Raw genomic sequence first — 26,262 nt, 5'->3', positions numbered from 1 at the left:
AAAACCTCCTCCTAACAGATGCATAGTTATGAACTATTACCACCCAAACAATTGTTGCCAAGAAAAGAAACCTATAAAATAGCTTTAGTTTGAATAACTACAGAGACCAACCAGTTTAAAAATGACACCACAACCAACAACTGGAACAAACTTAAGAGACACCAGCGTTGGTAGATTTTATAAATTTCAATAAGTAAATTAGCACCAATACATTTCTCTCTTAACTACTTGTGCAATCCATACAAATTGAGACCAAAATTTTCATCTTCAACCACTTTGCTCAAAAATCATATAAACTCAGAGCAAATGGGGTGACCTTTAACACTTGAATCTCACTGGAGATCGGAACAAAAATTGGACAAATAAATAGAGGGAACTTTTCGTGGGCTCAATAACAAGATATAGCTGAGGCATTCAAGGTGAGTTCGCCACCACGTGACCGAAAATGCTTAGGGCATCTTTTTGTATCAACACTACGAAGCCAAAATCGAACCCAGCTTTGTGAACGATCGGCTAACTGAAAACTATAAGATTTATGAAACCAATCAATCATCGTCATCTGAACTACTGTCACCCAACATTCTCCCGTTGTCCTCAGCTTTAGTCGTATTATCCTGCAAGTATAGTTGATCACACTGATATGAAAATCGGAACCAATAGTAACAGGCGCAACCGACATTAGTATTTGAAAGTATATCTTACTGGCATCTTATCCCAATCTTTTAGCTTGGAATTGGTCAGCATATAATTATCACGTAACGGAGCCCAGGCAGGCTCTTCAGCTTCCGCTGCATCACCTGATGTGTTCCCCTGTTCAACACAGAGGTGGTCATTTTAATTCATTATGAACACGAAGAAACAGATAATACACCTCCCTTAACCATCATACACCTCCCTTCCCCATTCCACTGTAAACAAAAACAACGGTGATGATGGTAATTAAACAGGCCACACATATGCTTTGCCTCGAGTACAGAGACTCAGGTGTTCGTAAAGAGTAACATCCCTTGTAAGCAATTGAGACGAGAATTTACGAACGCGTTGTTAAAATTTGATAAATTTATCAAATTCTATAGCGGAAATTGGAAGACTAGAAAGTAGAAATAACTAACCTTCGCATTATTGTTTGTTGCTGACAAAGTTGGCTTGCCCAACTCAGAAAAGAAGGCTTCTTTCCTGCGCTTACTTATAGCTGACAGTATAAACCAAATAAATTACTCAGAATGAGACAAGATAGAACGAGAAGGTATTTTACACATGGTTTCACCCTCAGTCTTCAACAGCCCCTCACATAATCACAAGTCAAGAAGGAAAGGATGAGCATGCAAGTATGCAACCATGATAGGTCTAGTAATGTTACGCTAAACTCGAAATGACACTACGTAAGCCAACAGTGGAAGGGAAGGCATTAGTTGACAGAAAGCAAGCATGAGAAACTAACGGGGCGATAAATCCAAGGCACGTCCCTATAAGTAACTGGTTACTCCAATCACATAGTAAAGTTACTTGACTCATTAATTAGAACTTTGGTATGTTGTCAGACTACACAAAATGGTTTTCATCAAGGATAAAGCAGAAACCCCAAAACAAAATATAAGACATACATCGTACGACATCGAAAATTAAGCTACAAGATTCAGTACAATGGAACGTGAACTACAGATTCAAACCAAATTAATCGAATGCAAATGCCATTTTCACAAAGCAAGAAGGAAAGGGTGAAAATTATATTAGTTCTACACAATTTTTTATTTTGTTAACTTCTAAGATCAAAGTTACATAGGAGGCACAATACCTTTAGCATCTTTAGCTCTGGAAGGATTCAAACCCTTCTGGGCATGTTGTGCCTTGTTGACCTGTATCATATTAATAATAACCGAATTCAGCGACGAATACAAAATAGAAGAGCAAAAAATTGGCTAAATATAAATTTGGCTACTTACAGCATTAAACAACTTGACGACTGACAATCCAACAAGAACCAATGCATAGAGATAACTATGTTAGTATGACAATAATTTATAATCAACAGCCACACCCATCTTTATAGAAGATAGAACGATACACTACCTCCTTTTGTAGCAACGCCAATAAGAAACTTCTCATGAGAATCCAAGTAAGTAGCAGGCTTCACATGCCCTTTTTCTGCCATCTACAATATCCAAACATTTAGAGTAAGCTAATTTGAAGCAAGCTAAATCATACAACAAACATAATAGGAAATACCAATTGTTTCTCCTTCTTGGCCTCTCCTGTGACCTTCCGCTCAGCTTCCTCTTCTGCAAGCTTTTCAGCAACAAGCTTCCTGTTTGCTGATAATATAGGACCCTGCAACACATACATGGCGGATTAATTCTTCATTACTACTATTGAAAACAACTCCAACACACGTAAGATGTATAAACTACCAGAGTTTCATCAGATATGCTCTTCTTAAGAATACTCCTGAAAGCAGCTCTGAATGCTCTACAACCTTCAATAAACTTAGTTATACCCGGTTGCATTACACCACTCTCATCGTCTTCGGAAAGCCCCGCATCCGAATTCACATCGTTCCCTTCCTCTTCTTCACCCTCAGAAAACTCTTCATCTTCAACCTCCTCGCGATTGTGCTCTGAAACTTTGCTCTCATCTCCAACCGCTGGAGCCGCTGCAGTATTTGTGTCATCATCTTCATCATCTGAATTATACTCACGCGCTCGTTTTCGAAAAAGTTTCTGCATTTTCCTATCAATCTTAACTTTGTTTCCACTTCCACCCATCATCCTCGGCCTTTTCTTGTTCCTAGAACCAATCTTTTTACTCCTCTTCGTACCTCTCATCAATTCCCCTTCCTCGGCCATAGTTTCTGATTCAAATGCACAACGAAATTTTCAAGTCTTTCAGAGAAAGTTCTGTAGAAATCCACCGCCACGACACGAACAATGGAAGAAGAAGCTGAAGAACAGAGTGATTAGGGTTTACGAAAGGGAAATTTGGAATAAATGGCCCAATTGGTTTTGGCCCATTTTTTAAATTAAAAAAAAATGTTCCAATAAAATAAAATAAAATAAAAATGCATGGATTTATTAATTATTGTATTTGATTAATTAAGGGATAATTTCAATTTTTAATTAAAAAAAATATAAAATAAGAAAAAATTAGTTAACTCTCATCTATTAATATTAATAATATGACATTTTGAGTAGGGGTCTACATTTAACCCGACAACCCGGACCAACCTAATTGGGTTGGATTGGGTTGGGTTGAGTTGTGAAAAGTTTTAGGTTGGGTAAAAAAAAATCCCTTACCCAATCCAATCCAACCCGGACCATGTACACCTCTAATTTTGAGATACTACTTACTTCGTTTGATTGGTACTTTGATGGTCAGTTTAGGTTCTTAACGAGTTTCAATTTATTGAAAATATCAGTAATCGAAACTGGATTGAAATTCGAGTTCAAAACGGTCAAAGCATGTGAAACTTGAAAAATCGGTTCAATTGAACAAGACCCGTCATCCCTTTATCTCTAGCAATCCTTCGCTTGCATGTGCGTCGTCTTCTATTTTTCCTCTTACCTCGTTTGGCTTTCCCAACCGTGACCCCAAGTGCTTATAGCCCCTTCGACAACGTTGTAGTTCTCCTCAAGTTGAACTTATCGGGTAAAGAATCATGCAATTCCATCTTGTATTATAAGAGATATAAACATTTGAACATTTAGGGATACCTAGAACTGTTATCTTCGACCCTCAAACCGATCTCCTTTTGCAACCATTCTCAACCCTCACAACATTTGTAAAACCCCTCACAATGAAACTATAGAGACAACAATCAAGCCAAATTATTCAGAAATGAGTAAATGAACTAACCCGTGACTTACCCTAGAAACTCAAATTCGATTTCCACCATCTCGAGCTCCTCTACCCAAATTGGTTCAACAGAACTCAAACTCGTCTCCACGAACGAAACCCCTTCAACCTCACTCTAAATGGGTCTTGGTTGCTCGAGAATCTAAAGAAGAAGAAGAAAGTCCAATGGACGTGGATTTATCTCAACTCCGACATCATTTTCCTTCACGAGTTCGAGCTGTTATCTTCCAACTCTCATCCATTCAACTTAACCATTGCTCACCTTCTAATCCCACCATCACTACCCGAAATCGTGCCCCTTAAATGCTGCTTCACGCCACTCATCACGTCATCAACCCTATACCTTACATAAGATCGACGACTAAAGTAATTTTAATTTTATTTATTTAAATAAGTATTACGAGCAATCACGATGATAATTAAATACCATAAAAGTTATTAACTCATTGGAGCCACTAAAATGCTATCTACATAAAGTCTATATAAGCTTCATTTGAAACTCCTTGGAACTTTTGAGCCACTAGAAATTTAACACTATATCATAAATTCAATGAAGAACTCCTACGGATAGTTGCATACATAAATTTATTTTTTGACACAATATGGGGTTAGCTTTGAGATAATCAAATTCATGAAGTTTTAATTAAAGATTTGATCCATCACCACTTGAAGCTTCCTCCGATCGCGTATATGAATGGCGTCAGTCGAATCAGGATGAGCTGATCATAAATCTTTACCATTTCAACAATTCCACGATTTTCTCGTCGGTTTTTTTGCTCTTTTCGATCATCCGCTCTCTGTTCCTCTTCGTTCTTGCAGATTGAACGCTTTGACGTAAGTTTCCGGTCGCCTCCTTTTCCTTTTCGTTTTCTTCATGAAGAAATGTTCACTTTCCATTGATGGATCTTATCTGGTTTCTCAATTTGGTAAAGACGGAATCGCTTTTTTTTTTTTTTTTTTTTTTTTTTTTTTTTTTTTTTTTTTTTTTTTTTTTTTTTTTTTTTTTTTTTTTTTTTTTTTTGTAAGCATTTCCGCTCTCTGGAGTGTTTGAATTTATTCGAGTGGTTTGTGGAATGTATTGAATCTTTTTGTTCTTGAGTTTGTAGACTTCTGAAATTTCTCCATGGTGTTCGTTATTACTTCGTGCCTCAACTGTGAAGATTTGGAAGTTGAACCTCCTATTTGCTGTATGATTCATGTGAAAAACTGTAGTTTCATATAATTTGATGAAACAAATAGAATTCTCTTCTGTTTCTTCACTTCAATTGGTCGGTTCTCTTCAAGTTTGCCTCCTTTTAGAGATTACGCTTCTTCAAGTTCATACTTCGATTGTTGTATTTTCATCAATCAGTTGGATAGTTCTGTTCTTTCCTGATGATTTTTCATGAGGTTTTGTTCTTCATTACATGGTAGTGAAAGGTTCTTTTGTTTATTAACTTGTTTTCAGGTCTGATCTGAAGAAAGATTTGCTTGCATCCTCTTAATTGTTGCGTTTTTTTCGACCTGTACTGACCAAATCTGAGAAGTTCAGTTCAACCACGATGGGCCTCTCCAGTCTCCCAGCTCCATCTGAAGGAGTCTTTAATGTTCTTCTTGTAAACACTGCACTATCATTTTCCATGTTCAAATGCTTTGTTCGTTTGATCCTTCAAGTCGTAGGAATCCTTCTCTCACCACCGTCGTTGGCTCCACCATCAGATTCCTTGGAAAATTCCTCAGAGTTGGGGGATTCCAATTTTGGTGCTTCTTGGAGTTATATTGAGACGTTTCAGAACCAATATCCAACGATTAAGTTCGCCAAAGTACAGGGCTCCGATCGTCATGAACATGACTGCCCTGTTTGCTTAACTTGGTTCGAACCTGAGTCGGAGATAAACCGCTTATCTTGTGGCCATCTTTTTCACACACTGTGCTTGAAGAAGTGGCTGGACTACTTGAACATTACATGTCCTCTTTGCAGAACTCCTCTCATGTCCGAAGAAGAGAAATTGTGCTTTTGGTGAGTGTTTAATGTGATAGAATTTAGTTAGGAAAAACTCATGCACAGCATACTCTTAAAGATAATCATGAACGCGTTTTATACCTTCTTTGTGTATGAAATTTTAAGTTTGATGTCACTGTATATACATGTTTATGAAGTTTTATGCTTTTGGCTTGTGCCTTTAGCTTTTGAGTTAGGGCACCGTTACTTCACGAGTGAAGTAGCTCGACTCGAAGATGAGAGGGAGTAAGTAACTCGAGATCGTTCCGAGGGGACTAGCTAGATCAAGACTAGGAGAGATGATCCCCGGACGAGTAGAAATTGAATCCATACACTTCATCTATTTTTGTACATAGAATTTTCCGAGTATGCAACAAGCTTTTCAAGTATTATTTGTTTGATATTGGCATTAACAGTATGTACAGAAATTTCTTAGAATTACAGTTTTAAGTTATAGTGGGAATTGTTCAAATCTTGGTGGGCAACTCTAATACCTTACATGTTTTTTTTTGGTGTCAAATACAGTTCGTCGACGGAGCACGATATTCCTCGAGTATTATGATCTTAAATCGAAAAATTTTCGCTGGCCTTCTTCGATGAACCTGCTAAAATCAAAGTGGAAGCTTCCTCCACAATATGTACGTTGATACTACCTTCTCTCCCCATATGTACGGTGGGCTTGGATTGTTACAAAAGGTTTCATATCAAATTTAGTTTTAGTTCTAGCTAGTCCGTGCTTAAGTATTCTGAAGCATAGATGATATTCTGATTGCAATGTAACATGTATTTTAGTTGAGGATTCTTTCTTAAAATGATATCTTGGTGCTTACGGATTCTCGTCTTCTTGAAGCTTCAAAATTTTCTTCTTATACAGAAATCCTACTGCAGAAAAATGAACTTACCTTTACATATGTATGCAAGGGAAGAGTGTGGTAGGCTTGTTCCATCATTATTTGTGGGGTCTGTGACTCGTGAGGAAAAATCTAATATTTTGAGAGGTTGAGAGGTGTTGTCTCTTTTTATGGCTATTTTTAATAGTCCAAGCCCACCGCTAGCAAATATTGTCCGTTTTGACCCGTTATGTATCACCGTCAAACTCACGGTTTTAACTGCTAGGGAGAGGTTTCCACACTCTTATAAGAAATGTTTCGTTCCCCTCTCCAACCAATGTTCCCCTCATGGTTTTAACTACTAGGGAGAGGTTTCTACACTCTTATAAGGAATGTTTCGTTCGCCTCTCCAACCGATGTGGGATCTCACACTATTAGTGGATCATACTTTTTTGTAATTATCAAATGACTGTGACTTGTTGTTTTCGATTGAAGTTCTTTCTTGTAAGAAGTTGAGCACTTTTTTTTTGTGGACTTATTTCTCGTATATCCTCGTAAATTTGTGAAAGCTCGGTTTTATATAACAAAACATGGACTTAAACTTTGACTTATTCTTACTATTTCTTCTCATAAATAGGATATTATTGTTCTCCTTTCATGTCACTACTTTCCTATTGATTAGAATTACTGATGGAACCTGAATTGCTTCTGAAGGAGTATGCAAAGTAGTGTGGAGTATTGAAGCTGATTTAGAAGCTGCTCAGCTTCTTTACCTTACTGGGGATCCTGTCGCCTTAGGCTTCTGGGAACCAAATATGGCTATGCAAATGTCTCCTATGGAACATGCTAACTTATGGATGGCTGAAGATGACACAAGCCGCAGTGTGTGTTGTAGGTTATGAGTTTTTTTTTTCTTGGATTCAATTTAAGATTATGTATATGTTGTGTCACGGTCATGCTTGTCCAAGGCATGTCGCTCATGGCCGCATGCCCGTGACACGCTGAAACCTTTGCCTTGTATTACTTTATTGTTATTTTTACCGCTTTCATGTTGTATTATTTCTTTCTTATTTTCTTTAAGAGTATGACGTTTTGGCGATGTCATGGCTACGCCTGGTAGACATGAAATGCCTCAAAATGTACTATAGGGGGATATGACTAGTTGTCAACTTCTCCCTACCCGATAAGTTATATGCAGTAAGCAGTTGTTGTTGTCTTTTTGCTTATGTTCTTGTATAACACCAACCTCTCTCTCTCTCTCAAAACTCTTTTTCTAAAACCTCTCTCCCTTGGTTTCTAAAATCTTCTTTTGAAATCGAGACCCGAGGTTTGTATTCACGTCGCCTGACCGCAGGCAACGTAATTCAAAGTAGGCTTAATCCACTCAATGCTGAGAGTAGGTGTCGAATAATCGCCGAATCCGCTGCCTAGAAACCGCGATTGTGACACTTCACTTCTTGGCTGCTCTAGTTTACATCTGATGTAGCTTGTAGATGCAATTTCACTTACTATTTGATACCAATAATTGTGATGATTGATCTAAATTTTGAAGCCACAAGTCTTCTAAAGGTGTAGTACTCGCCCCTATCCTTAAATGGGCTTATGCACTCCACTCACTATCGTATAAACGAACGTTAGAACGAGCGAGGGAAACCTTCAATTTAAGGGCTTTCCCCCTTATCCCTCACCCTCCCCTTACATTTCTGCTTAAGCTTCCCCAATTTATTTAGGAGATTAATTAATTGGATACCCAAGAACCATAATCTTTTTTAAGAACAGCTTCTTCGACAATAGAGATAGAGAACTGGAGATCAGGTTTGTTTGGCATCCATTCAGCTATCTTATTATCTGCTAAACTTCATCTACATCATACCTCAAAATTTGGCCTCTCACCCATCCTCACTGAACCTCACTATGGCTTCTTTATTCTCCTTTCAATCTTCATTGCTCGCTACCGTCTGCCCCGGTGACCTGTTTATGACGGGGACGGGGATGGGGACAGGTAAAGATTTATTAAGAGACAAAAGTCTGCCCTTCAAACCCCACAGGGGAGCTCCCTTCCTCAAAAAGGAGCTACAAATGAAGATGGGTCCAGCAGAAACATTTGTGACTGTACAGAAACTCACCTGAACAGAGCTTAAATGTATGATAATTAGTAAGAATGGGATACCCAACAGATACCCTTTGAAGTAAAGTAGAAGAAGATAACGTAAAGTAAAAGAATATAAATGAGTCGACCAAAACAATTCACATTTTCTGGATCATATCAATACAACTTCCTCTCTCTATCAAATAACTTTACAGGTAAGGTAGCTGAAAAACTCTTCAACAGCCTATATCTTACCTTTCAAAAGCCCCTATAACATCTCCAAATTAAAGAACAAAGAATGCAAAAACATTTCTCAACACTTTTGACTGCAAATTCTCTCAAGTTCGAAGAATTCAACAATAGAAACGCTCGAAAAAGCAACGCTCGAAAAGCTTATCAAATGAAGAATTGAGAGAGAGAGAGAGAGAGAGAGAGAGAGAGATTTCATATAGCACCAGCTGCAAGAAACAGAACAACTGCACATGCCTACTTGAACTAACTTAAAATGCTAAATATCTGTTATAGGTGGTCTGCACCTTTCATGTAGTAGTACTCACTTCAAGCAAACAGTAGCAATCAGTCTTTTTCCGCTCCTTTAAAACATTCTCCGGTCAATAGCAACTCTTCACTCGATATTTCGTTCTCGATCCATACTTGCTGGGAGCTCTCCCAAAAATCCCAATATTAATATGTTTTTGAGCTTCTGATTTGTCGATACCTAATAGTTACTCGGCCAATTGATCTGCGAGTGTTGAGGTTGTTGGTAAATGTTACCTCCTGGTCCTACCGCGTCAACTCCTCCAGCCACGGCTTGTGACTGTTGCAGAAGTGGGTGAACTCCTGCTCCAGTTACTGCTTGTGCTTGATGATAGATACTAGCAAATGTACCGTGCCCAGTCTGTGTTGGCGTAAATGTCACATGTTGACCTGGTGGTGGAAGGTTGTAAAACGAATTCGCGGGCAAGCTCGACATGTCTCTACCGGGTGCACCGATCCATACTGCCGAGCCATCACTCTAAACAGGAAGAGGAAAACGATCTGAGTTATTGTTTATGCACTTCTGTCATCAAACTTCAAGATATTGCAGGGAATGCTAATAAGGGCCACCTCGAATCCCTTTTTGACACACTTTTTTCAATCATGAAAAATTTGAAAAGATAATGTTATTTTGTCTTTGATGGCTCAAAAAATGATTCAATAAAGTCGCCACAATGTGTTTGTCTCGTCTTACAAACCGTTCGAAGTACTTTTACAACAACAGTGTAAAATTGCCCGCCCACATTGAAGCGACCTCCTCGAACAATTTCCCGACACTCACAATCACCATTTAGCATAAAACAATACAACATATTAATTTGAAGAGAATAAGAATCAAAGGGCAACACCAACCTGTGGTCCAGTGATGTAAACACTATTTTCCTTGAACTGCGATGCACCAAGGTCCTCGTTAGCGACGGTGTTTCCAGCTGGAGCAGCAGTGCTAGGGCTATAACCAGGTGCTGAAGAGCCATAAGGACCGTAACCACTAGGCACGCCAATGTGGGACGAGTTACCTGAATTGGCTCCCATCTTGTATTGTGGAATTGAATATTTGACTGCAGCAGCTGCTGCTGCTGCTGGCGGAGCTGGAAAGATGTTGCCTCCTTGAGGTTGCTGAGGAAATGCATTATTGCCAACAAATTGATGGATGGGAGGAGGTGGAACATAGAACGGGGAGAAATAGTGACCATACGGTAGGTAGTTGGGGGGGTAATGAGAGATATGGACTCCTGCTGGAGGTCGAAAGACGGGCATAGGTTGCTGAGTCATAGCTATGGAGCTTTGCATAAGTCCGGCTGCTTGTGTTAACAGTGCCGTTGGACCTGCTGTCGACAGAACCACGCCCTACACGCAAAGAAACAATAGCATAAAAAAATTGAAAGAGGAACAACTAATATATAAAGAGGATTCTATTCCCAACTTGACCCGTCGAGTATTGGGAAGCAAGCTAGTCCCTGAAAATGCCCGTTCCTTTGTCCTTGACTCTTTTGGTTACTCTCATCTTTCGTTTTTGTACTCTATTTGGTCCTTGAAGGTCCAATTAATCAATAGTAAAGTAATGTTCGGACGGTTAGTGTCGGTTCTGCATGGGGCCTCGAACGATGGATTTCTACGCTTTTTGAGAAAAAGCTCTATATGGGGGAGAATAGAACAAGTGGAAAGAACACACAACATCTAAAGGGTATCGGGATAGAGATCCTATTCCTAGAAGAGTCCCCAAAACAGGAGACGATTGATTGAAAACGACACACGTCATGAAAATTAGGCATATAATTTTAAAAAATCTCGAGTTCAGCAGGTGTAAACAAAACTCGTTGCAGATATCCAAAATAAATAGCAGAAGATGAGACAAGCATACTGTTAAGGATATTTAGTAATAAATTATAGTTTACCATATATATTATATTTGATATTTTATTATAAGGCAAATATCTAATATTTGCTTTATTAACATTCACACATACAAAAAAGAACAGCAAAGTCCTAGAAAAGTGGCCTAAGGGTAACAATTAACCCATCACAACATGTCTTAATGAAAACAAAGTCCCAAGTATGTACCTCTTGAGGAGATTGAGAGCTCGAAGGAGGCAACATCGCAACATTGCCATTGTACTTAGCAGCAACTCCTGGAGAAAGAAAGGGGGAAAGTCGACCATCGTTCTCACCCGATCGGTAAAATTGGGCATAGTAACTTGACGGGTCAAAATGCTGTTGAACCTACAAGAAAAGCAGCCGATATAAAATTCATATAACGTGGTAAGATATCAAGGATACGAAAGCCAACCATACAAATCGTAAAGATCGGCTTATAATAAAGCACTAAGTTCGGTGCTTACAACAAAGCTGGGAAGACGAGAAGAATCGCAGCCCTGAGAATCAGAGTTTTCAACTGCTGCAATCTGACTTCCAACTACAGGGGAGATAAAACCAATACCGTAACTCGAAGATGTTTGTGCAACAGAGTTCGTATGGCCTCCAGAAGGTAATCCTGTTTCCTGCTTTAAATCGTTGAACTCGTGAATTGTGTTCAATGAAAGATCGCCGCCAGTGGGTGATAAATTTTCAGCCATTTGACTAGGAGATCGTGCACGATCAGGAGATTCCACATCTTCGGTACTTCTCAGTGCATTAGGATAACTGAAATGAAATCGTGTAAATTTTGTAAAGAAAAGATAGTCACACCACATAGTTCGTGTGCATAAAAACCGACATCCCAAAAAAATGTCTCCACAGCATGCTATGTTCACCAAAAACTACATACTGTATTACTACCAAATGCATCGAAAAACCGTCTTAAAGAAGATCAAAAACAGCTTTCTTCCGTCCATAAATAATTCTTAAACAAAAAAATAGTTCGATATGAAAAGTTCAAGTACCGAACCAAGACAATGAGAACATTGAGAAGCAGAAAATGAACTTATTTTCGAGATACTATCACAGTTAAATGCAAATTAAGAGCTGCAATCGCCTACCTTGAAGCTTCTTCCTCTGCATTTTCATCGGCATCCACTGAAGCTTCGGACATGGGTGTATGCCTCTGGTCATCCTCAGGACCGCTTGGATCAGTGACAGAAACTCCAAAACCAATGCCAAAACTTCCAAAGCTTAGCTTTGATCGTTCGGATTCAGGAACCTGAATGTGATTCGGAAGAATAACAAGCTGACTTTTCGATACATGCAAGTCTTCCAATTTCTTCTGCAGTTTTAAAGTAGCTTCTACCGAATCAAGAACCCTCGAAGCAGGCTCTAAATGATCAGTGTCATTAAGGATAACGGCAGGAACCTCAGAAGCTGCAGCAGCTGCACCAACAGTTCTTGATTGCTGAATAACAGCTGAACTAGTAGTCTTTGGCTTCCATTCCTTATTAGAACTAGCTGTCGTGGATAGAAAGCACACGAAGTCACAACTACGTAAACGTTAATTTTTTTTTCCTTTTTTACAAAAATTAAAAAATACACGAATGTATTTGTAGGTTAACAAATCAGTGATACGAGGAACAAAGCCATCAGAACTTCAAGAAAAAAAAAAAAGGTGAGCTAACCTAGGCCTTGAAACATAACTAGTTTCATACCTTTATGAGAGCCTGTTACTTGTTGTGGTCGTTTACTATAATTAGAAGGAAAACTAACGATCGAGCTGCCCTGCATTGACACGGAAGGCGGTGAAACCTCATTGAGCTGACTCTCCTCAATTTTCAGAGATTTGATTGGTTGATTTTCCCGAGCCAAAGATCTGCCGATCTCCGAAGCCTCTACATTTCAGCCGACACCAAATAAACAAAATATTTTAATCATAAGTTAAGATACCAACAGCAATAGAAGGAAAAAAAAACCAAAAGTCTTGTGCTGACCAAGAACTAGTTTGTTTTCCACAGGATTTACTGTGGTTGGCTCATCTCGATGCAATGTGTTTCCCCCACATGTAATTGTATCCACGGAACCCGGTAGCTGAGACTCAACAAATGGATCTGAAGGCGAGCTCAATGCCACGCTGCTATCAGAATTTGGTATGGGTGGCTCACTTGAGGGTCGCATGCCAAGCGCATGGTTTGGGTTCTTGTTTGCGTTTATAGGAGGCAATACACTCCCCTTACCACTAATCTCAGCCAAAGATGAAGTTACTTCAGCAACACTTCCAGAAGCTGCACTTGTGGCACCATTTCCGACAGATAGAGAGCTGCAAAAGACTCCTTTATCATCTACTTGTTCAAAACGTTCGTCCTCAACGTTACACTTAGAATTGCAATTCAGGACAATCAACTTATAACCGTTGAGAATCCAAACCGAAAACATAATCACCTCGTTACTGGTATTTTTTCTTTACTTTTTGTCTCTTGAGAAGCCTGCATGGATAAAGAACCACCCTTCTCAATTGCTTGATTTACTCCATTCTCTTTTCCAGGTCCAAGGTTTCGTCCACCGCCAGTATCTAAATAAGATTGTAGGAATAATATAACTAAGATAACCAGATTGAGCGTTGATGAGTTAGGAGAAAACTGTAAAAACTATGCAGAATTCATAAGAACGAAGTACAGAAGGTTTTCAAAGAAAGAACTTCTGCAATTGAACGGGTTAACGTGGTGTCGTACACCATAGTTAACACAAGTAAACAAAAGAAATGTTGGGTTGTTTATGATATCGACATGTAGAATGTAGCAGAAGCAAATATCTTTCACAGCAGCTTACCATGAGAAATATAACGAGGAGAAGAATTTATACGAACACCTCTACCACCCCTTCCCTGCATGCCCGTTTTCCACCTGGACTCTACAGACTCTCGATTGTTTGCGTTCTACAACAACAGTTTTTTGAGTTTGGTGGGTGGGACGTAGAGAATTAGTTCATCGTTTTAGGTTAGAAAGTTTATCAAACAAAAAAAGGCACATAAGACGATCTCAAACAATATGTGTTCAAATATGAATAATTATACAATTCCAAGGCTCCCGGACACGAGATGACATGTACTAAACAGAATGTGGGTACCAGAGTCAACGACTTGCTGTAAAAGATGTTACCTCTTTTCTCCTCTCACGTTTGCTCTTCACTTCATGAAAAGTATCTGAAGAACAACGTCAACACTGTTAAAATCGGTTTACGTAAGACACCAAATGCAAAAAATAATGTAGAAGAGATTAAAACTATTTTTTAAATAGGAAATAGAAGAATACACAAAAAGAGGGAGATCTTCCAAGAGACCCGAAAACGGGTTTGAATTAATGGTTTAGGTTAAGTGTCGTGATAAATAAAAACTCGAGAAAGCTCGAGTCAGAGAACAAAATGCAGTGCCTCTAAAACACATTATATAGCAATTTACGTCAACCTTCAAACTCAGCAACTTGGAAACAACGATGTCGGTTCAAGAAATACAATAGGACAAACAAAATATGATAGCCACGAATACTAATAACATGGTCGAGATCGATGAAGATAAGTAACAAAATCATCAAACATTCAGCATGGAGATCTAGAGAAACATCAGTACTCAACAACAAACGAAGATAAACGATAGAATCATTTTTCCTTAGTGGCAAACTTAGGACATGCTCAAGTAGAGAATATGAACTAAATAAAACAATATTTTTCGACAAAAACGAGCATTCTCCAACTGGTTATAGAATCTCTTTTTCTGATTCACTTAAACTATAATTCACGATTTGTCGGTTCGAAACGTACCATAGAAAAGACGAAATGCCACTATAATTTATGGATATTGCAAAAAAGAAACACAAGAAATCATTCGTTGATGAAAAAATATAACTTTACTACGTCAAGTACGCCAATGCTGCTTTATCACGACAAGCTTTGCCAATCCAAAAACACCCAGCGACCAGTAAATGGGAGAGTAAAGAAGAGACCCATTACGACCCAGAAATGGAACAAAAACAAGATTCCCAGTCCATAATCATAAACAACCCAGAGCTCCTAGAACTGATTGTAAACTAGTAAACGCACAAATCCCACAAAAAAGAAGCTAAAAATGGTTCTAAAGTAGCTCCACTTTGGTGAGAATAGAAGGGATCAGAACCAAGAGTAAAGGAGTTAATCTAATTGAAGTTCATCCATGAAATTAGCAACAAAAAAGTCAGCTAAAAAACACGACAGTAAATGAATGTCAGCTGGAATTCAAACTAGAACACAAGACATGAGCTGAAATCCAAGAACCCCAGAAAGCAGGAGTGGATAAACTTGAAACAGAACAAGGTTGGATCACAAGGATTGAAAGAGCAGAGCAATAAAAACCCAGAACAGCAAAACAGTAATAGAAGCAAGAAAAGAAAGAAAACAAAGTACCCTGAAGAAGAAGCTTCTGAGTAGTCTCATTGGGATCCATGGAACATTCTTTAAGCATTGCATAAATCTCATCATTACTGTGATTGCCCGTGATCTCCTTAATATTCTCGATCGTTGTCCTCACACTGTTGGGGATTGAAGCCCAAGAGTCGTCGCCACTCATCCTTCACGACCAAGAAACCCCAAAAACAGGAAGAAATAGAGAAAATCTCGACAGAAAGAGAGAGTAATCGGTCTGCCTGCCTGCCTGCCTGCCTGCCTGCCTGTGAGGTGAAAAGGGGCGGAGGGGAGGGCGGAGAGGTGAAGGAAAAACAAAGGGGAAAACCAGAAAACAGAGACGGAGAAACAGATTGAAGGGTATTGGGGGAAAACTAGCTGAGAGAGAGAGAAAAGGGGAGAGGGGTTTGTAAAAATTGATCTATTTGGATGTGGAGAAGACGAAGAAGAAAAAAGGGGGAAATAAATGAAAGGGAAGAAGAGAGAGAGAGCACTAGAGAGAGAGAGAGAGAGAGCAGTGTCTTGTAAGAGTGTGAGGGCTTTTTAGGGTTTTCACATCTATTTTTAATTATTATTTTTAATTAAAATGGGTAATAAAATTACCTGGGATGTTTTTTAGTATGTGCTGTCCGGCTGTATTGGAAATTAAACCTAGGTTTTATTTTATTACTTTTTTATTCTTTTTTAAAAATTATTAATCATTTTTATTTTCTAATAAATATAAAGGACGATTTTATTTTAATTAAATTTTTTTAAAAAAAATCTGAAAAATAAATTAGTTAGAATATTATTAAAATTTTTATTATTACATTTAATTTTTGTCCATTTGTTTTAAATTTCATTATTTGTTTGTGATTGGTGGAATGACGTTGAGTTCAAATAAAAGTCTGAAAATTACTTTTTAAAAAAAAAACTAGAAATTAATAAAAAAAAAATGTAATAATTTTTTTTTTTATTCTCCTATGTTTTTTAATTTTATAATAATTTGGATAAATAATTTCAACCATTAACATCTCGGCTCCTACGATTAAGACAAAATGAGTTGAGCCCACAATAGTTATCCACCGAAAATTTAATAATCGAAACGAGCACAAGCTAGCCCGATATTCATGCTTATCGAAACCTTAACTTGGGTTTTTCTTGGATTGTATGCATCAAACGTTTCAATCCTTACCTCGGGTGGACCTTTGTTGTTGGCGTAAGGTCAGTCTTTGCCTATCACTTCTGTTTTTCCTCGACCATGGTTCATAAGATTGATTTTGTGCTTGTCTTTTATAGATTCAATTGTTGCATTATTCCTGTCGAGTCGAATAGACATATATATATATATGTATGTATCATGAGGTCATAGTCTATTTCTTACCTATTTTCACATAATGAGATGAATCATAGCTTTTCGCCAAATTGCGTTTTTTTGTTGACCTCGGACTCCTCGAATTGGGTGAAGAGCTAATTGGCCAATCATTTTCATTTCTTCCTCGCAAACTCTTCCATTCCGAACTTTAGTGCACTTGAAATAATTAGTCAACTTCAATTTGAGTCTGATGTTTGGTTTGAATCGTGTCCATCTTGATTCTAACCGAGTTTTTTCTTCTTCACATACAGGTCAACTATTGAAGAATCAAATTCAAATTTTAACCCGTAAACATAGACACAAGTTTAAAAATTTTAGCTCGATCATAATTGACATGTATTCAGTTGCTTTAATTGACGTTCGGATGTGTGCACTCTCTCTCTCTCTCTCTCGCACGTGCCATTTCCAAGGATTAACTTTTAAGCATCAATACAGCATCCACGTGCTGATTATTTTTGCATCAGCATTCCCGTGGGCACGTGGCGTACGCGTGACTGTGGACGTAACGTATGCCATGATTCAGATGCAACATTTTTATAAAAGAGCCATGATTCAGATACCAAAACTACCCTCGACCTTCTCCGCGGAGAGGGGCTTTTCTGTAATCTTTTGAACTCAAACGACGACGTATCAACCCACCTCCTCCCATAAATTTCCTGTCTCAGAATTCACAAGTCAGAAGCCACCGGCACCGACGACCACCGTAGAAGATTCTTCCGGCGGTTGACTGTTTCATTTCCGAAAGTCGGCGTAGTTCATCTTCCTTTCAGCTTTCTCAAGTACGGTAATCATTCAGGCACGCACTTCAATCTCCGTTCGTTTTCACAGTTTCTTATTGCTATAGAAGCACAGTACCGCGATCATCTCTCGTTTATTTCTGCTTCGAGGTTGACTTGTTGTATTATTTCGTTGTTGTTATTTTCGTTCGTCATTTCATATGGATTCAGTGCGATAAACTTTTGGATTGAATATAGTTTTTGTTTTTGTATAGAGCTGAGAGATCATTTACTCAAAGAACAGAGTAGTATTGTGATAGTAAAGTTCTGCGGCTGGATTTCCGGTTGCTTTTATCTTCGAAACTGGTTTCGGTTGATTTAAGTTTTTTTTAGTACAAGCCTGCAACTATAAACTGTGATTGTACTTATAACCTGCTTAGTTTGTGCTTGATACTAAAGTTAGCGTATGGATTACGTCCGTGCTCCTTCACCGTTTCTTTTGGCTTGAGAATGAAGTCAAAATGTTCGGTTTCCTCTGTTTTATTCTATTAATCACGAAAAGGTTTTCATCTGTTGTGCTTTCTTCATCCTTTACTTGTTTTTGCTCAGATGCTCCGATCTTTGTGTTCGTACTCAGCTTGTGAATGAAAATACTAAAATTGAACCACCGCACCGTAGACTTGTTGTTTTTACGAGATTATGAAGTTGTGCTCTTAGAAATTTTTCATTGTAGTGAAGCCTTCTCCTCGGACATGGATTTGGTGGCCTTTTCTTCCGTCTGTGCTATTTTCTTGCCATGATCATACAGATATATTGGATTTGTTCTACAGAAATAGAACCTCTCCATTTTTATTCATAACAGGAAGTTCCTACGACATGGTAGATTGGTGACCTTTGAAAAAAGGGAAAGTAGTCATTTCTTTATTTATTTGATTTTTTGACTTTCTGTATTAGAGAAACATGGGGTCCATGTTAAGACTAATTAGCAAGGAGAAGAGTTACCATCTTATAAAGATTGTGACATGTCTTCATCTTTTCGATATGGGATCTTTCATATGCCCTTGAAGATGGTGCCTCTTTGAGTTTACCATTCTTGAGTTGAGTCCCAATTTTTGTACTGAATGCTCGTTGGGCTTTATGGACTCTGATATCATATTAGAAAAACATTAGATTCCATCTTAAAACAAATTGGCAACGAGAGGAGTAACTCATGTATTTTATAAAGATTGCAAGGTCTCTTCATCTTTTCGATCCTTAACATTTAACATTTTGGAATACTATTGTGACATTGTATCATTTCTATGCTAAGTTTTTTTTAATTAAAAAAAAAAAAAAGTTTCTTCTTGACGATACCTGTCCCATTTGTGCATTCACTTTGCTGTGACTTGACAAATTAATATTTCACTAACCATAATTTTATAGGTATACATTCTTGAGGGAGGATTCCATGATGGAAAGTATATGGAAATCAAAAATCTTAGATAACCTATGCTCTGGAGATTACTTATCAATTTGGAGAGACTATGGCACAGTAGGGATTGTGGGAACAATTTTTATTGGCATTCTCATTGCATTCTTACTTCCTAGTATCTTTTTGGTAAGGAAGAGGTGGAAACAAAGAGGAGTTCCTGTGGAAGTTGGTGGGGAGCCAGGTTATGCTGTGCGTAATGCTCGAGTGGCTGAACTTTCTCAAGTTCCTTGGAAAGAGGCCACAACCATGGCAACACTGTTTGAGCAATCATGCCGAAAGCATTCACAAAATAAATTTCTTGGAACAAGAAAGTTTGTTTCCAAGGAATTTGTCACTTCTAGTGATGGTAGGAAGTTTGAGAAGCTTCACTTAGGTGAATACGAATGGCAAACTTATGGAGAAGTGTTTGATCGTGCTTGCAACTTTGCATCTGGGCTTGTTAGGTTTGGCCATGATGTTGATTCTCGTGCTGCCATTTATGCAGAAACTTGTGCTGAGTGGTTGATTGCCTTCCAGGTTATCTTATTACTGTGCTTCAACTTTTTTCTCTAGAACTTTGCACTTGGTTTTAAGCTTTAGAGCTTTACTTTTCTTTCATATTTTTGGACCAATTCACAAATACAGTTGATTACTTACAGGGATGCTTTAGACAGAACATTACTGTGGTTACAATATATGCTTCTCTTGGTGATGAAGCCCTAATCCACTCTCTAAACGAGGTTCGTCAATTAATCATCTCTTCAGCAATTGTAGCGATAATATAGTCTTCTGTGTTATAGTTACAATTACTATGTGTAAAATGAAAGATCCTTACTCTTCTTCCAACTATTTAACAGACTGAAGCATCTACTCTGATCTGCAATTCAAAGCAGTTGAGGAAGCTGCTGGCAATAGGTTCAAGTTTGACAACTATTCAAAATATTGTTTATTTAGAAGATGCTGGATATGAAACTGATTTTATTAGCTCTGAAAATATGAGCAAATGGAAGGTCGCCTCCTTCACTGAGATCATCAAGCTTGGTACAGAAAATCCCGTTGTTCCAAGCTTGCCTTCAAGTCACAGTATTGCTGTTGTGATGTATACAAGTGGCAGTACAGGTTTGCCAAAGGTAATTTTCCCTTTTTAGTCTCATTATCTTACATTATTTGGTCAATCTCAGGCAAATTTGTGTCGAGATAGGAATTTTACATAAACTGTAGGTTAGTTCAAGGTTAAAGTATCAGCCACCATGCTGCCCTCAGTAGTCAAAGGGACATTTTAACTTAAATTCCTTTTAAATCATGGGTTCAAGCCTTGGTGATCAATGGTCATTGACTCATCTAGTTAGAATATTGAAAATCCCATGAGCTTCTCAATCTAGGAATTAGTTCCGCAAGTTGAGGTGTGTAAATTTTGTCTAACCCCACCCATGATTATAAAAACATAAGTCAGTTTTATCATGTATTACCTTCTTGACACTCATCGCCACACTTCTGTTCCAAAATTTCTGTAATCAATGTGTTGCAACATAACAACTTTTCATCTTGAAATGAAATGAAATGAAAATGACTGTTGAGATATGAACTCATAGTGTCTTGCTCTTACATTGTTAAATTATCACTAATCTTAGAAGTTTAAGTACTACGATCATGGTAAATTGTTCTTGAGAATAATATTTAAAGGTTTCTGATGTTGGAGACAATTTATTATTAGATGTGGATGCTAGAGTTGATGATATGGTACTTAATTTCGTGTGCTTTCATTTTGATGAACCTTCAATGTCAGGAATGCCAAATTGACAAGGACTAGTATGCAAGATTTCCTTTTCTTTGTTTCGTTAATATTTCATAATGAATCTTTTACGCTGAATATTCTGTTGGTCTATTCTTTTAATCATTTGAAATTTATGTTACTTGTATATTTAGATTTCATACAAGAAGTTGGGCATTCTAACATGGACATTGTATAATATGTAGGGGGTTATGATTAGTCATGGCAATATTGTAGCCACTGCTACAGGTGTTATGACAGTTATTCCAAGACTTGGTGTTGATGATGTATACTTGGCATACTTGCCCCTTGCCCATGTTCTAGAATTGGCAGCTGAGGTATCGTCATGTTTGCAATTAATTACCGCATTCTTAGAGAAATTTTAATGGGCGGCTATTCACATTGTCATTGTTGCAAATATATCAACAAGATTATGAGACATCGTGAGAGGAAGAAATTACCACCAATTTTAAGACTGTTTTAGTCATATTCATTTGTTGGTTTGGGCGGATATTTTCCTTTTCTTTGTTTAATTAATTTGCAAACCCTGAATGTTGTTGCTATATTTGTAGTCTATTGAGCTTGTTTTTGCCGTATAAGCAAGCACCCTCCTTTTTTAAGCATCCTTACTTAAGTTGTTGTTGGCCAGACTGTTATACTGTCTGCAGGATTGGCAATCGGTTATGGTTCGCCATTAACTATGACGGACACTTCGAATAAAATAAGGAAAGGAACAAAGGGAGATGTTTCTGTTTTAAGACCTACACTCATGACTGCAGTTCCAGCTATCTTAGACCGTGTTAGAGACGGCATTTTGAAGAAGGTTTTGACGGATAAATGCATCTTCTTTATCCACTTATGACTTGTATATTAGATAATGATCAATAATGCCACAATTAGGTTGAAGAGAGGGAAGGCTTAGTGAAGAAACTCTTCCACATCGGATATAATCGCCAATTGGCAGCTTTGGAAGGAAGCTGGTTTGGAGCTTGGGGACTGGAAAGAATGTTTTGGAATGTTCTTATCTTCAAAAAAATACGTTCAGCACTTGGAGGGCGCGTTCGGTTCATGCTTTGTGGTGGGGCTCCTCTATCAGGAGAGTCTCAACGGTTTTTCAATATTTGCATGGGGTAATGGTTCTCAAATTTTAGATGCAAATACAATTGAAATAAATTCAATACTTACTTCCGATATTGGTACATCTTCATGGCCAAATTTCGTTTGGATTTGCAAGCTTTACTTTTGATTGTCATTTATCAGGCTATCTAACCACTCCATTGATTTCTAATGATCATGGGGCTTGTGAAAATAAATTATTTGTTCCAATTGTCTGCATTTCTTTTTACGTATTATATTGCTCTTCAACAGGGCTACAATTGGTCAAGGGTATGGTCTGACAGAAACATTTGCTGGAGCTGCTTTTTCCGAATGGGATGACACAAGTGTGGGACGTGTTGGGCCTCCTCTTCCTTGTTGCTTCATTAAGGTACGCAAGGATCTTATTTCAAATCACACAATAAATTTGTTATTCTCCAACCTTCTTAAGTAGGGTCAAAATGAGTTGCAGGACTTCAATCTTCATCCACTTAAGAAACAATTCTTTGATGCTACATATCATGGTGGAAAATGAATAATGTCATGGTGTGTGCAAGGATCAATAATATGTTGTTTGTCAAATCATCGAACTAAGAACATAAGGCCTCTTTAATTCTTTTGAAAGAGATCATAGGTTCGAATCCTCCCACCCACCCGCATGAGATGCAATATTCCAAAAAAAAAAAAAAAGAGAAATCACTGCTAAAGCCAAAAACTTAAGCTGATAGGTTACTGTGAATTTAGTTGTGAACCCAACATCTTACGTTAATGAGTTGGTGTAAATTTAATATTACTTACGTCAATTCTTTACTATTACCGTTGTTGCAGCTCATTTCTTGGGAAGAAGGTGGCTATAGGACGACCGACAAACCAATGCCAAGAGGAGAGATTGTTATTGGGGGTAATTGCGTTACTGCTGGTTACTTCAAGAACCCTGAAAAAACTAACGAGGTCTACAAGGTATTTCTTTCAAATTCTTCCATTAGATTTCATAGCAGAGATCTCAAGTTTCAGCTTGCAACAGGATGATGAGAAAGGCATGCGCTGGTTTTACACTGGAGATATAGGAACATTCCATCCTGACGGATGCCTTGAGATCATAGACAGGAAAAAAGACATCGTTAAACTTCAGCATGGAGAATACGTATCTCTTGGGAAGGTGAGATTTTAAACTTCAACACAAAATTTTCTGCATCGTTAGGAATTACGACTCTCCACAATGCTATGATATTGTCCACTTTGAGCATAAGCTCTCGTGACTTTGTTTTGGGCTTTCCAAAAGGCTTCATGTCAATGGAGATGTATTCCTTATAAACCCAAGATCATTCCCTAAATTAGCTAATGCGGGACTCCCTCCCAACAATCCTCAACAAACATGTCATCAAAGTTTTCATTTAGTTTAAGTTCTTCCTCTGTGCATATAGGCCGAGGCAGCCCTTCTGTCAAGCAAGTACGTGGATAATGTTATGGTGTATGCGGACCCCTTTCACAATTATTGTGTTGCTCTTGTCGTCCCTTTGCGTCCAGCTCTTGAGAAGTGGGCCAAAGAAGCTGGCATCAACTATGGAGATTTTGTTCAGCTATGTGAGAATGGCGAAATCATCAGTGAGGTTCAGAGATCCCTTTCCAAGGTTTGCAAATCCTGATCTTATCTTTTGAAAGGCAAAGAATAAGAGAAACAGTCCGCACAGAAAAAAAAGAAAAAAAGAACACTAGCACATAGATAGAATGGAGGCTATATATATATATATTTAACCTATGAACCTTGCCAATTTTTTTGGAAAATATCCATTTTTTTTTCAAGAGTTGAAACATTATCCTTACCTATTATGAATGTTGGATGAAAAATTGGTGTGACAGTGACTTGGAATAGTGTGATGGTGACTAAAACACTGGCTTGGATTACGTTTGAAAGAAAGACATCAATTTTCGTCCAATATTCTCTTAGTTTCTCTACTTCAAGGGTAATTTTGAAGCCTATTAAAATGATAAGGGTAATATTTAAACTTTTGAAAAAATAGGGGTATTTTTTTAACCAATCGACAAAACAGCTTGAACTTTCATCTCATATTTGAATATAAAAAATGACGAGAAATAAGCTTCGACGAATGGAGCAATTAGGATGGCAAACTGTGATGTTCCACATTAGTTGGAGAGGAAAACAAATCACCATTTATAAGGGTGTGGAAACCTTCCTCTAGTAGACGCGTTTTAAAGCCTGAGGGGAAGCCCGAAAAGGAAAGCCCAAAGAGGACAATATCTGCTAGCGGTGGATCTGTGTCGTTACTAATGGTATCAGAGCCAGTCACCGGACGATGTGCCGGCCTTCTCGCTGTTCTCCGAAGAGGGTAGACACGAGGCGGTGTGCCAGTAAGGATGTTGGGCCCCAAAGGGGGGTGGATTTGGGGGTGGTCCCACATCGATTAGAAGAAGGAAAGAGTGCCAGTGAGGACGCTGGGCCCCGAAGGGGGGTGGATTGTGATGTCCCACGAGAACAAATCACCATTTATAAGGGTGTGGAAACCTTTCCCTAGTAGACGTGTTTTAAAGCCTTGAGGGGAAGCCCGAAAAGGAAAGCCTAAAGAGAACAATATCTGCTAGCGGTGGATCTGGGTCGTTACCCAAACTAGATTAGTTTGAATCCTCTGGTAGACTCTGAGTATTTAACTTTATTCTTTGTTGTATGCTATGAAATCCCACTTCTGAAAGGAGTATTTGTAATAACTTTACAGGTCGCAAAAGATGCAAAGTTACAAAAGTTCGAGATTCCTGAAAAAATTAAGTTGGTAGCAGATCCATGGACCCCAGAATCAGGATTGGTTACTGCTGCTTTAAAGATAAAAAGAGAACAAGTCAAGGCAAAATTCAAGAACGTCCTTGAACAGCTATACAAGTAAGGAAATTCTGCCTAGTTTTTCACTTTATCCACACAGCACATGGATCTCCACGTACTTATAGTTGGGTTATGAGTTATACTCCTTGCTTGACAGACCTCCCCTCCCTGAGTATTGTAAATAGAAAAAAGATCGACTCTCATCCTTATGCTTAGAGTACATATTTCGAGTCGAACACAATGCCTACTTAGGAGTAAGAAATCGTTCGTTATCTTCTTATGTGATTATCTTTAATTAGTTAGTTTGTAATGTTAATAAGTAAATGAATAAATATAGAGAACAAAAGCTTTTCGTTTTCGACTCTCTTCTTTGTAACTTACCTCGAGCCTACTTTCTCGTTTGCATTCGGGCTTAGAGGGAATGAGCTCAATCTGTGGTGATAATCCATTTAGAATTTAATACCTACATGTTTCCTTGCCAATCAAATATAGTGCGGTCTAGTAGTTGTTCTGCCCGCTGACCTAAACGACCACCAAACTTAGGATGATAGAATTAGATAGGACTTAAAAATTTCTTCTCTTCTACTCACTGACTTGCTACACTTCTCAAGAAAGACATAGTCATGATATTGAATTTGCTTTCGTTAGCATGAACATGAATTATTATTATTTTTTTTTCGTCGATAAGCCTCTTTATGTTATGGGAGAGATCATTGTGTTGCATTGCAAGATAGAATAAATGTTTGTGCATTGAAAGTTAAAGATTGTACGAATCAAATAGAATCCGGCTAACATTATTTACATATTTATTATTATTATTTTGATCTTATTCTTTTCTTAATTGAGTGATTGTATTTGTAGTAATTATGTTGTCAGAGTGCAACTTAGTGCAAGTTTGAATTAGTCATTATATTCGTAATCAGTTAATATTTGGAGAATATATTAGTTATGAAATATATCTTGTATATCCGTAATCTGTTAATATTTTTATTTCATTAGTACTATATTTTATTTTATTTTTAAGATTTAGTTAGTTTATATGATGTACTCTATTTAAACGTTGTGAATATCAACGAATATTGAACCTTCAATTCCAATTCTATTTATTATTCTTAACTATGTATTGTTTCGTGAGTAATAATATTTTCAGATCTACTCACACTTTTGAGTAGTAGATATTGTGCCGTACGTGAAGTAGAATACAAACTTTTTGTGAATGAAACTTTATTAAAACTTTATAATATCATGCAAATAACAAGCCAAGCTAAATTTATTATAAAAAAAGCAAATGTTAATGTGACACCCGAGTAAAAAAATGGTACATGAGAATGGAGACCACATTTGAATGAGAATGATTATGAGAATAGGATAACTAAAAAATACTTAAAAGAAATAAAATTTATTATCTATACTAATGAAGTACACTTTCCTTCTCAATAGCTCAATTTGTAATGAAAACAAAGACA

General features: G+C 37.7%; 4 protein-coding genes across 7 annotated transcripts; 2 read left to right on the top strand and 2 right to left on the bottom strand.

The window, feature by feature from the left end:
- Positions 1-151: 151 nt before the first annotated feature.
- On the bottom strand, positions 152-2,962 carry LOC111486494 (RRP15-like protein). The gene is made up of 8 exons (XM_023133672.1): positions 2,409-2,962; positions 2,227-2,328; positions 2,071-2,152; positions 1,944-1,963; positions 1,796-1,856; positions 1,113-1,192; positions 703-810; positions 152-614 (listed from the first exon to the last, which is right to left on the bottom strand). Exons 1-8 carry the CDS (start codon positions 2,841-2,843, stop codon positions 546-548), a joined length of 957 nt encoding a protein of 318 aa, XP_022989440.1. The 5' UTR covers positions 2,844-2,962; the 3' UTR covers positions 152-545.
- Positions 2,963-4,373: 1,411 nt separating this feature from the next.
- On the top strand, positions 4,374-6,672 carry LOC111486527 (probable E3 ubiquitin-protein ligase XERICO). Of its 2 annotated transcripts, XM_023133714.1 has the most exons (4): positions 4,374-4,441; positions 4,481-4,683; positions 5,297-5,848; positions 6,356-6,672. In XM_023133714.1, the coding sequence occupies exons 3-4, from the start codon at positions 5,391-5,393 to the stop codon at positions 6,390-6,392; spliced, it is 495 nt and encodes a 164-aa protein (XP_022989482.1). In that variant the 5' UTR covers positions 4,374-4,441; positions 4,481-4,683; positions 5,297-5,390; the 3' UTR covers positions 6,393-6,672. The 2 variants fall into 2 exon arrangements, with proteins under 2 accessions (XP_022989482.1, XP_022989483.1); XM_023133715.1 differs by lacking the exons at positions 4,374-4,441; positions 4,481-4,683 and adding an exon at positions 4,690-4,775.
- A 2,217-nt stretch (positions 6,673-8,889) lies between these two features.
- Positions 8,890-16,070, bottom strand: LOC111486417 (GBF-interacting protein 1-like). The gene is made up of 11 exons (XM_023133544.1): positions 15,581-16,070; positions 14,305-14,348; positions 13,976-14,081; positions 13,589-13,718; positions 13,141-13,466; positions 12,862-13,041; positions 12,262-12,664; positions 11,626-11,926; positions 11,348-11,506; positions 10,139-10,633; positions 8,890-9,764 (listed from the first exon to the last, which is right to left on the bottom strand). The coding sequence occupies exons 1-11, from the start codon at positions 15,741-15,743 to the stop codon at positions 9,468-9,470; spliced, it is 2,604 nt and encodes an 867-aa protein (XP_022989312.1). The 5' UTR covers positions 15,744-16,070; the 3' UTR covers positions 8,890-9,467.
- Positions 16,071-17,570: 1,500 nt separating this feature from the next.
- LOC111486423 (long chain acyl-CoA synthetase 8) lies at positions 17,571-25,160 on the top strand. 3 transcript variants are annotated; one of them, XM_023133559.1, is made up of 12 exons: positions 17,571-17,715; positions 19,070-19,634; positions 19,757-19,837; positions 19,955-20,227; positions 21,075-21,206; positions 21,518-21,691; positions 21,769-21,998; positions 22,237-22,354; positions 22,792-22,923; positions 22,988-23,122; positions 23,388-23,594; positions 24,696-25,160. In XM_023133559.1, the coding sequence occupies exons 2-12, from the start codon at positions 19,095-19,097 to the stop codon at positions 24,858-24,860; spliced, it is 2,187 nt and encodes a 728-aa protein (XP_022989327.1). In that variant the 5' UTR covers positions 17,571-17,715; positions 19,070-19,094; the 3' UTR covers positions 24,861-25,160. The 3 variants fall into 3 exon arrangements, with proteins under 3 accessions (XP_022989327.1, XP_022989326.1, XP_022989328.1); XM_023133558.1 differs by having other exon boundaries at positions 17,571-17,727; XM_023133560.1 differs by lacking the exon at positions 17,571-17,715 and adding an exon at positions 17,737-17,818.
- Positions 25,161-26,262: the final 1,102 nt, after the last annotated feature.

Source organism: Cucurbita maxima, unplaced genomic scaffold, assembly GCF_002738345.1.
Source record: "Cucurbita maxima cultivar Rimu unplaced genomic scaffold, Cmax_1.0 Cma_Scf00011, whole genome shotgun sequence".
NCBI classification, from domain to species: Eukaryota; Viridiplantae; Streptophyta; class Magnoliopsida; order Cucurbitales; family Cucurbitaceae; genus Cucurbita; species Cucurbita maxima.
The sequence above is the reverse complement of the archived record's forward strand: the minus strand, read 5'-3'. Positions and strand labels throughout refer to the sequence as shown.

Bases quoted from the DNA above. Each gene is read 5' to 3' on its own strand.
- LOC111486417 (XM_023133544.1), bottom strand. From the start codon at position 15,743: ATGAGTGGCGACGACTCTTGGGCTTCAATCCCCAACAGTGTGAGGACA. The intron at 13,467-13,588 runs GTGATTATGTTT...AGTCTTTTGCAG, and splicing joins GAAAAAATACCAGTAACGAG to CTCTCTATCTGTCGGAAATG. The intron at 11,927-12,261 runs GTAGGCGATTGC...ATTTCATTTCAG, and splicing joins GCAGAGGAAGAAGCTTCAAG to TTATCCTAATGCACTGAGAA.
- LOC111486494 (XM_023133672.1), bottom strand. From the start codon at position 2,843: ATGGCCGAGGAAGGGGAATTGATGAGAGGTACGAAGAGGAGTAAAAAG. The intron at 2,153-2,226 runs GTATTTCCTATT...TGGATATTGTAG, and splicing joins CCAAGAAGGAGAAACAATTG to ATGGCAGAAAAAGGGCATGT. The intron at 615-702 runs GTAAGATATACT...CTATACTTGCAG, and splicing joins AAGATTGGGATAAGATGCCA to GATAATACGACTAAAGCTGA.
- LOC111486423 (XM_023133559.1), top strand. From the start codon at position 19,095: ATGATGGAAAGTATATGGAAATCAAAAATCTTAGATAACCTATGCTCT. The intron at 19,635-19,756 runs GTTATCTTATTA...GATTACTTACAG, and splicing joins AGTGGTTGATTGCCTTCCAG to GGATGCTTTAGACAGAACAT. The intron at 20,228-21,074 runs GTAATTTTCCCT...TATAATATGTAG, and splicing joins GCAGTACAGGTTTGCCAAAG to GGGGTTATGATTAGTCATGG.
- LOC111486527 (XM_023133714.1), top strand. From the start codon at position 5,391: ATGGGCCTCTCCAGTCTCCCAGCTCCATCTGAAGGAGTCTTTAATGTT. The intron at 5,849-6,355 runs GTGAGTGTTTAA...TGTCAAATACAG, and splicing joins GAAGAGAAATTGTGCTTTTG to TTCGTCGACGGAGCACGATA.